The 10,666-nt window shown below is 46.1% G+C and overlaps 1 protein-coding gene across 1 annotated transcript in view; it reads right to left on the bottom strand.

Moving 5' to 3' along the window:
• wdfy4 (WDFY family member 4) overlaps positions 1–10,666 on the bottom strand; it is a gene marked incomplete at its 5' end in the record, with an annotated part of 306,077 nt that overhangs the window by 13,921 nt on the left and 281,490 nt on the right. The window contains 6 exon segments of the mRNA XM_084321866.1: positions 1,636–1,815; positions 2,874–3,032; positions 3,460–3,617; positions 5,865–5,988; positions 7,804–8,025; positions 10,604–10,666. The exon segment at positions 10,604–10,666 is cut by the window's right edge and continues 25 nt beyond it. Of these exon segments, the coding sequence (XP_084177992.1) occupies positions 1,636–1,815; positions 2,874–3,032; positions 3,460–3,617; positions 5,865–5,988; positions 7,804–8,025; positions 10,604–10,666 (906 nt within the window).

Here is a 10,666-nt window from a genome sequence, read left to right on the forward strand (position 1 = left end):
TGAAAGGGTTAACCATTTGGTGGCGTGGCAGTGGAAGGGTTAACCTAACTATCACTCAGTACCGGGTTACTCCAGCATTCACTGACAATGTGTCGAGTCCAGAGACTCTACAGCAGGTCAAACTGGGTTTTTGTGAGAGTTTAATTTTCTTTTTTAGACTAGGGTTTATTGTAACTTATTACATGGCGTTTTAACATTGCCGAAATGCTTGATTGTGATTGGTCAATAGCGCTCGTCAGAGGTCCGTTATTACTCGATAACGGACCTCTGCAGAGCAATAATGGCCGCTGTTCGCAGCTGTAGCAATCAAGCCCACTGACACACACTGCATCAGTGCAGCCAATCAGACACACCTGCCGGTTTAAGTAAGGGATAATGTATAGCTAACGAGGTCATTGTCGCAAAAAAAATTTCCTTCACTGACGTTTAGAACACCTCGGTGAGGCGCCGCGGTATTCTAAACTCTGTGTCGGTCAATTATTTTGCGACAATGACCTCGTAGCTATACATTATCCCTTACTTAAACCAGAATGAAAGAAAGGCAGAAGGAAATAAATAAATAAGCCCCACTCTGGGAACGCCTGGGAAACACACAGAGGGGTGAGACAGCCAGGCACGTCACATGGCATCTGTGTGGCCAATCAAAGACTGGGAAACACACAGAGAGGTCTCCCTACTGTAACTTCTAGTTTGAAAGAAAGAAAGAAAGAAAGAAAGAAAGCGGCAGAAATTTAAAATTCAAAAAGAACGGCAGAAAGAAAGGCAGATATAAAGGCAGACAGAAAGAAAGACAGAAAGAAAGAAAGAAAGAAAGAAAGAAAGAAAGAAAGAAAGAAAGAAAGAAAGAAAGAAAGAAAGAAAGAAAGAAAGAAAGAAAGAAAGAAAAGAAGAAAGGCAGAAATAAAGAATGAAAGACAGAAAGGCAGAAAGAAAGACAGAAAGGCAGAAAGAAAGACAGAAAGGCAGAAAGAAAGAAAGGCAGAAAGAAAGAAAGACAGAAAGGCAGAAAGAAAGAAAGGCAGAAAGAAAGAAAGAAAGAAAGAAAGAAAGAAAGAAAGACAGAAAGGCAGAAAGAAATAAAGGCAAAAAGAAAGGCAAAAAGAAAGAAAGGCATAAAGAAGAAAGAAAGAAAGAAAGGCATAAAGAAAAAAGAAAGAAAGAAAGAAAGAAAGAAAGAAAGAAAGAAAGAAAGAAAGAAAGGCAGAAAGGCAGAAAGAAAGGCAAAAAGAAAGAAAGGCATAAAGAAAAAAGAAAGGCATAAAGAAAGAAAGAAAGAAAGAAAGAAAGAAAGAAAGAAAGAAAGAAAGAAAGAAAGAAAGAAAGAAAGAAAGAAAGAAAGAAAGAAAGGCAAAAAAAAAAAAACGAAGAAAGAAAGCGGCAGAAAGAAGAAAAGAATATTAATTAAAATAAATAAATAAATAAAAGGCAGAAAGAAAGAAAGAAAGAAAGAAAGAAAGAAAGAAAGAAAGAAAGAAAGAAAGAAAGAAAGAAAGAAAGAAAGAAAGAAAGAAAGAAAGAAAGAAAGAAAGAAAGGCAGAAAGAAAGGAAGAAAGAAAGAAAGGCAGAAAGAAAGGAAGAAAGAAAGAAAGGCAGAAAGAAAGGCAGAAAGAAAGAAAGAAACTAAGAGTGACTTACGGTGAGTTGGTTAATAGCCAGGGCGGTGACCCCGGCCTTGTGTCCCGACAGCTGTGTGACGTAGCAGAGCTCCTCCAGGTCCCACAGGATGCAGGTCAGGTCTCTGGAGCCGCTCACGATCACCCCGTGCACCTCTGAGACAGCCAGGCACGTCACGGCGTCTGTGTGGCCATACAGCGCCTGGAGGTGAGACAGAGAGAGGTGAGACAGCCAGGCACGTCACGGCGTCTGTGTGGCCATACAGCGCCTGGAGGTGAGACAGAGAGAGGTGAGACAGAGAGAGGTGAGACAGAGTGGTGAGACAGAGAGAGGTGAGACAGAGAGGTGAGACAGAGAGAGGTGAGACAGAGCGGTGAGACAGAGAGAGGTGAGACAGAGAGGTGAGACAGAGAGAGGTGAGACAGAGAGGTGAGACAGAGAGAGGTGAGACAGCCAGGCACGTCACGGCGTCTGTGTGGCCATACAGCGCCTGGAGGTGAGACAGAGAGAGGTGAGACAGAGCGGTGAGACAGAGAGAGGTGAGACAGAGAGGTGAGACAGAGAGAGGTGAGACAGAGAGGTGAGACAGAGAGAGGTGAGACAGCCAGGCACGTCACGGCGTCTGTGTGGCCATACAGCGCCTGGAGGTGAGACAGAGAGAGAGGTGAGACAGAGAGGTGAGACAGAGAGAGAGGTGAGACAGAGAGAGGTGAGACAGCCAGGCAGGTCGTACAGCTCCTGGGAAACACACACAGTGAGGTCTCCCTACTGTAACTTCTAGTTTGAACTGTTGTTTATCTGTAAACATAACCTATAACCATATATTATACCATTTGTCTGGATGTACAGAACTTTAAGCCCTACTGAGAATGAGCTGAGATTAGGTAAGGTATGGTAATATAAGATACTATAAGATATTCATCATCCTTTCAGTCAGTCAGTCAGTCAGACGTGCAGGCATGAAGGCAGTGAGACAGACAGACAAACTTACCTGTCTGAGTTTTGTGTGTGAGTTTGTCCTTGTTGATAGCTACGTCCCCCACACACACACACACACACACACACACACACACACACACACACACACACACACACACACACACACACACACACACACACACACACACACACACACACACACACACACACACACACACACACACACACACACACACACACACACACACACACACACACACACACACACACACACACGCACACACGCACACACACACGCACACGCACACACGCACACTTACCTGTCTGAGTTTCATGTGTGTGAGTTTGTCCTTGTTGATCGCTACGTCCCACACACACACCACAGTGCTGGTGCCGGCTGTGACTATGGTGTCCTGGTTGGGACAAGCAGCACACAGCGTCTCCCCCCAGTCACACAGACTCTCACAGACGGCAAAGGTCTGAAGGAAGACACACACACCATACAGATCACCATCACATGAATATACTGTCAGCACATACCAAAGACATTGTAATGAGTTTGCTGTTGAAATGTATCCATTTATATACAGTCTCTATACGGATATACTGTATATATACAGTATATGGTTATACAATATTAACAATAAATAATATGTAAATGTTTTGTTTAGTTGAATTGTGATATAGATTGTGATGAACTGTGTGCAATACAATACAGCTTTTCTACAAAAAAAGTATTAATTTTCCTTTATTTATTTTTTTGAATCAGTTTGAATGTAATACTTTTCTCAACAGATCAGATTCGAATACCTTGTTTAAGCCAAAAAAGAATATATATATAACAATAAATAATAATTAGGCAGCCAGAATTTTGGATTTTTACTTGTGTTATTCCTCCATACATACCTTCTCTGTGCCATAGTTAGCGAAGGCACAGCTGTTGTCTGGGAAGCCCCAGCAGAAGTAGCAGTGTCCCAGAGGAGACAGGAGCAGACTGTTCTTCTCCAGGACCAGGACCTCCTTCTCCGCACAGACCACCTGGCCCACGGGGCCTCTCAGCAGCTCTGCGCGGGTGGGCGCGCGGCAGCAGGGACAGGGTGGGTTCGGGGTGGGAGTGAGAGAGAGAGAGAGAGAGAGAGAGAGAGAGAGAGAGAGAGAGAGAGAGAGAGAGAGAGAGAGAGAGAGAGAGAGAGAGAGAGAGAGAGAGAGAGAGAGAGGCAGGATGAGTACGAGAAGACGGAGAGAAACGGGACAAAGAGAGACGCTGTACGCATGGACGCTAGACGTTTTCTTCAATTAACTAACACCGTCGGTGGCCGACAGTATATCCCCGGAAAAACAGCCCAAATCAATGATAACTAGTTGAACTGGCATGGAGACGTGCGAGCGCGTATGGTCTGACCTTTATCCATTTATTACTAAAAGATTTGCACTACACCTCTACCTCATTATAGCATTTTGTTGCATTTGTATATTGTATATTTTGTATAGACTTTTTACTGTATGCAGCACAAACTCCCGAGGCTCATGCAGAACCAAGCATTATGTAAGTACCAGTAAGTAATGTGTCAAATAAAACAAAACTTGAAACTTTACAAAAATGACATAATTTCTAAATGTAACCTATTCAATATATATATACAGTATATATGTGTCACAGTCAGAGCATTCATAGAAGTCTATTTCATGTTTTAACTTTTTTTACTGTATGAAGCATATTCTCAGGAGGCTCACGTGGAACCAAGCATTTCACCGTAATGTACATGTACCTTATATGTGACAAATAAAACAAAACGTGAACCTGAACATGATATACCGATATTTGCTCCGTCTCGCCTGGTGAACACCGTTCGTGCCGCCTGGAAGCACACGGCTGCATCTTTCCGTTCGCATCTTTAAAATTGTGTGCATTCGTGCGCGCCTCGACATTTCGCTTTGCGTGCTATTTGAACGCATCATCACAGTGTCCCCCCTGCAAGATACTGTATGTCGTTCACCCTTTCACTGCCACGGCGACCGTCGGTTGTGTGATAGTAAAGGGTTAACCTTCTGTGTATTGTCGCAGTGAAAGGGTTAACCGTTTGGTAGCGCAGCAGTGAAAGGGTTAACAACACACAAAACATTTTGAAAAAGTTTTCTAGTGTAAAAAGTAGCACAGGGGGGGGGGGGGGGGGGGGGGGGTTGAACAAACCCAACTCGGACCGACCGTGTGAAATGGGAACTCCTCGTGCCTGTACTGTCCCTGAATAAACTCACCTGCTCCAATAAAAAGGTAATTGCGCTTCAGATACGTCACATTAAAGAGTTTGTTAGCTTGGCGCCACTTGTGCTGAATTTCATTAGATTGACCTTAGAAAACGGTGGGCAATTAAGCAGCAGTATTCCACTACAGACTGAGGACCCCACCCTGAGGGGCCGCGTCCTGGACACTGAGAGGTGTGCGTGCGTGTGCGTGTGCGTGTGTGTGTGTGTGTGTCTGTCTGTCTGTCTGTCTGTCTGTCTGTCTGTCTGTCTGTCTGTCTGTCTGTCTGTCTGTCTGTGTGTCTGTGTGTCTGTGTGTGTGTGTGTGTGTGTGTGTGTGTGCGTGCGTGAGTGTGTGTGTGTGTGAGTGTGTGTGTGTGAGCGTGTGTGTGTGTGTGTGTGTGCGTGTGTGTTCGTGCACACGCGCGAGTGAGTGGCTGTAATTGCACCTGTAATTGACCTATCCATGCAGGGGACGAGCAAAAATCATTACATTCATTTGCCCGATCTTCCTTCTTAAACCCCCCCCCCCCCCAGAAAGGGAGCGCTGTGTGTCTGCATTAGTCTTAATATCCCTCCCCCCTATTCATCTCTATCTGCTTATTGATCAGATCAGACACTTTTAGAGATTTAATATGAAATGTAATATCCAGGAATCCCTCTCCGAGCGTTTTTCCGCGCCTCCGTCTTCCCCCGTTTCCCCTGGTGGGCCTTCAGGGATATTCAGATTATTAAGTAGGGCCCGGTGCGAGACTCATCTCCATATCGCAGCTCCGAAACCCGAAGGATGCAGCACCACCTCGTCCCTGGTCCTACCACGCTCTAAATTAATCCACGGAAGTAGCCTATGGCTCCCAGCGGAGCCACCCCCAGACACCGTCTTCTTGTATATAGAATAATTGACATCAAAATGTGCAAAATGCAATAACGGGAGGGAACGACGTGTAGCGTGTACGACTGATTACACGTGGGTTCGGGTGTTTGGGGGGCAAATTCTGTTGCGTTGCTGTTTCGCTTTAATTCTGTACTTTTCTTTTCGAGTCGGTCTCCTCCTCCGCTGCGGTGTTTACCTTTAAAGGGCTGAACGGAAGGCTTGAGCTGGTCCAGCTTGAAGAAGAAGGGCGTGGGCTGAGGAGGCGCGGAGGAGCCTTCCTTCCTGGAGCAGCCGCGTGGAGGATGGGCCTTGGGGAAGAGCTGAGGAGGGGAAGCGACGACGTTAGATTAAAACAGTAAATGGACTGCATTCACATATCGCTTTTATCCAAAGCGCTTTGCAACTTTATGCCTCTCATTCATCCGTTCACTCACACATTCACACACCCGACGGCGGAGGCCGACCGTGCGAGGTGCCGACCTGCTCATCGGGAGCAGTTAAGGGGTTAAGTGTCTCGCTCAAGGACACTTCGACGCGCTGCCGTGAGGAAGAGCCGGAATGGAACCGGGGACCTTCTAATTACCAGATGGCCGCTCTACCTCTTGAGCCACTGTCACCCCAATATGAGGAATCCTTAGCGTGTAAAAGTACTCTGTTTGTCATAAGACTTATTTATGGTAAACCTCCACCACGACAGACGTTGCTGATTCATTCTGGATACTGATTAAAAAAGACATCATTATAAGTGCTTGACTTGGGACGTCATTGAAAATCCATGCACTGCGGTTAAAAACACGAATAAAAACACTGCGTCCCAAACCACAGAGAGACAGGAAATAGCACGGTGGAGTCGACAGTACAGCAGAAAGCACAAAATACCCTTCTTTCACTGGGGAAGACAATGTTGCGTTCTTTTGTCATTCAGTTCTGACCTGTGTAACTCAGTTCTGACTGACTTATTTGACTGTAAGTTTTAAACTGTGTTGGTATCAAACAGGAGGAAAGACTGTCAGGTTTTAAGCTGTGTGTGGGTATCAAACAGGAGCAGGAACTCAAGACGAGGGGACTGACGTGGAAACAGCTGGAGAGGATGGCTCAAGACAGACAGGGGTGGAAACTTTTCATCAATGACCTATGTTCCGAAAGGAATAAAAGGTCTAAGTAAAAGTAGTAAGTATCAAACAGGAGGAAAGACTGTCAGGTTTTAAGCTGTGTGTGTATCAAACAGGAGGAAAGACTGTCAGGTTTTAAGCTGTGTGGGTATCAAACAGGAGGAAAGACTGTCAGGTTTTAAGCTGTGTGGGTATCAAACAGGAGGAAAGACTGTCAGGTTTTAAACTGTGTGGGTATCAAACAGGAGGAAAGACTGTCAGGTTTTAAGCTGTGTGGGTATCAAACAGGAGGAAAGACTGTCAGGTTTTAAGCTGTGTGGGTATCAAACAGGAAGAGCAAAACATAAAGTGGGATGAAATAATGCAGATATATTAATCAAATCATATCAGAACCTCACGTTCCAATAGGCTTCTTGAATTTCTGTAATCTGTTACAAAACATGATACAGGTCATAGTAGTATGCACCCAGCGGATAGTGGGGCGTAAAGATAAAAGTAAAAATAAGTAAAATAATATCAAGGGTAGTGCTAAACTCCACAGTGCCCCTTTTCCATGCAAGCCTACAGGCTACTCCACACAACACCATCTGACACTTCCAAGGCCTCCTGGGTCAGGACGAGATGGAGGGACCAGTGGAGGTCAGCAGAACCACCCAGGCTGCACCTCTACATCAATGACCATCTGGACGTCCCTGGTCAGGACTTACTCCAGAAGCAGTGGACAACCCTCAACCGCCAAAGGACCGGCGTGGGACGCTACGGCACCTCAATGAAGAGGTGGGGCCTCAAGGACAGTGCCTCATGCGAGTGTGGAGCCCCTGCACAGACTGTGGAACATATCATCACCAGTTGCCCCAAACAACGGCCACCGTATGGAGAACGCGGTCTGATGGAACTGGACGACGAAACGTTGGCCTGGCTTGCCTCAACGGAGCTGCAGGTCTAAAGACACACGCCAGAAGAAGAGAAGAAGGGTAGTGCTGTGCCCCCACCCTTGTTGCCTGCAGCACAGCTCATCCTCACCTGCTTGGGGACCTGACCGAAGTTGCTGACGTAGCCCAGGATGGTGCTCTTGATGAGGGGGTCTGCGGTGGCGGCCTCCTGGCTCCCTTTCTGCCTCTGGGCGTAGAAGTACGGGTGGAAGGTGTTGGTGCTCTCCACGGCGCCGGGCCCCTGCTGGCGATGGCCAAAGATCAGGTCAATCCAGAGGTGGAGCTGGGAGCTGACGTAGTCGCTCTCCAGGGCCTGAGGGACACAGAGGTGGAGACAGAGGCGGTTGGAGGAGGAGAGATCAGGATGCACCTAGTAAATCTGATAATTAATAGTACTCATGATATCTCTAAGTGTTGTTGATCATAATGACACAGCATTGGTTGTTCCCATGGCTATGAGACATCCATAAGAAACAATACAAATGAAAATAGATTCACTCTTTCAAAACATACAAAAGTTGTTTTGTTATCCGGTTAACTAGGCAATCTGGTGTGTGAATGTGTGAGTGAATGGTAAAAGTGCTTTGGATAAGAGTGCTATATAAATACACCATTCACCACGCAGGTACAAAGAAAACACCACTCAAACCGTTGACACTAGAGAGAAACATTTGAAACTAGGTTGCACACTCCACACAAACCAACTGGATTATCCAGGTACTGTGTGATTTCCTGCAACAAAGTCAATGTAAAAGACCAGAACAGCCTGGCTGGTGCAGCCGCATTATGAGCTCATCTGTGTGTTTAAATTAAAGCATCATATGGGCGAAATTAGCTCCAGATCGGCTTTGAACGGTAAATGGAAGAGAGGTGGGCATTACGACCAGCGGTATCCGCAAACCCAATCTGAGTAACACCTTGAACAAACAGAAAGTGCAAAATACAAAACATATCTGGGTCTCATAACTGGGCTATTATTGTCCTGAGTTAATTTGCGTACGTGGAAAAACAAAGCAAAAATTGCTAATTTTGCGAGAACGGTAGGATATGATAGTTCAGTAGATTATGGACTGATAACCAGCACGAATGATACCCTGGGGCTGGGCGAGCGAGGTTCAGATATATAAAGGAGAGAGAGAGACAAACAAACAGAGGAGACAGAGTTACACAGTAATCACACAGAGAGAGGAAGAGAGGAGAGATGAGAGAGGAGAGAAAAGAGAAAACATTCAGTCCAATAAACGGCAGGAAGAAATAAAGACGTTATGAGAGAGAAAGGGAGAGAGAGAGAGAGAGAGGGAATTTCTTGTCTGGTCTGAACTGCGTTGAATAGGCTCATTATCCACCAGTGACAGTAGCCTAAAACACAGATATATGGCCTCCCTTGATTACCACAACAAGTGCTTATTATCTGTGGAAACAGTCTGAGCCTAAAGCGGTTGACTCCTATTGGCGAGAGCCTAGGCTAAACTCAATGGGATATAATGTAGCCCATTGTGAATAGAAAGAGTTTTAAGACAGTGGGGCCTCATGAATAAGGTAGATCTCCTATACAGCGTCTAATGAGCTAATAATGAATACTGGCAGGCTGGTCGTAAACCAATACTATTACTCCGTCTCCGTCTCAGCACTTCAATGTGAAGATGTTGGCGTGGTGGGAGAAGCACATGTTAGACATTAACCGTGGGTATTGAGACACAGCGCTGAGCATTACAGAATGTGAAGCCTTTCGCTAAACAAGTATCAACAGTTATCTTGAAACAACAAGTTTATTTGATTTCTTTTTTTTTATCCACTTTTTCTCCTTATTTTTCTATTTTTCTCCCATCCCAATTTTCGCCTCGCCAATTATCCATTCAATTCTCCCCTCCCCTGTCTCGAACGTTGCTAGACTATGCCTCCCACTGGTCGGCTGCAATGTGGACGAAGCCTTGCATCCGATACACGAGGAGGCAGCCGTCGCATCTTTTCACCTGCACAGCACAATCTCTCAGTGGCGAGGAGTAACTCACGCTGCCCCCGTCACTTCCTGATTATGCTGTACAGGCGCACCAACCGACCTGTAGGAGTCGCTGTCCACAACGTCCGATCCCCACCCACCAGCTTTCCCACCCTCTAACACTGCCAATTGTATTAGTATGAACGACCAGCCAAGCTGGTAGCAACGCCGAGAGCTGGGCTCGAACCCAGCATCTCCTGCGTTAGTGGCGAGCGCCTTGCCCACTGCGCCACTTAGCCGCCAAGTTTATTTGATTTCAAGATTTATTTAAAAAAAGATTGAATGAAATGTTTTTTTTTATTTTTTATTATTATCTTTTTTCCCCTCCTTTTTCCGTACTTTTTCTCCCATCCCAATGTTAGTCGTTGCCAATTCCCTTCCTGGTCGCTGCGCACTTACCCCCTACCGTCGGTCTGGGAGGGTGAAGACTACCACATGCTTCCTCCGACACATGTGGAGTCAACCAACCGCTTCTTTTCACCTGACAGCGAGGACTCTCACTGGGGGAGTGTAACGTGTGGAAGGATCACACTACCTCCCCCAGATCCCTCCCTCGCTGTGCAGGCGCCCCGACCGAACTGTAGGAGTCGCTGTTTACAACGACCAGGATACACCCCACCGGCTTCCCACCCGCTAACACTGCCAATTGTGTCAGTATGGACGGCCGACCAAGCCGGAGGTACCGCTGACAGCTGGATTCGATACCAGTGTCTCTGCGGTGGTAGGCAGACGCTTAGTCCGCTGCGCTACCCGGCCGCCCTAATGAAATGCTTTATAAATAAACTTGATTGATTGATTGATTGATTGATACTGATTTGAATTTGGCCCATGTTTCCAGTAGGTCACGATGGCCAACAAACGGTTGCAAGTGGTGAGGTTAAAGTTCACTGACCTCGCGATGGATCCTGATGAACTCCTGGGGGTCATCTTTTGCCCACGGAGGCAACACCACATC

This window comes from Notolepis coatsorum, assembly GCF_963971535.1.
Source record: "Notolepis coatsorum genome assembly, chromosome: 9".
NCBI classification, from domain to species: domain Eukaryota; kingdom Metazoa; phylum Chordata; class Actinopteri; order Aulopiformes; family Paralepididae; genus Notolepis; species Notolepis coatsorum.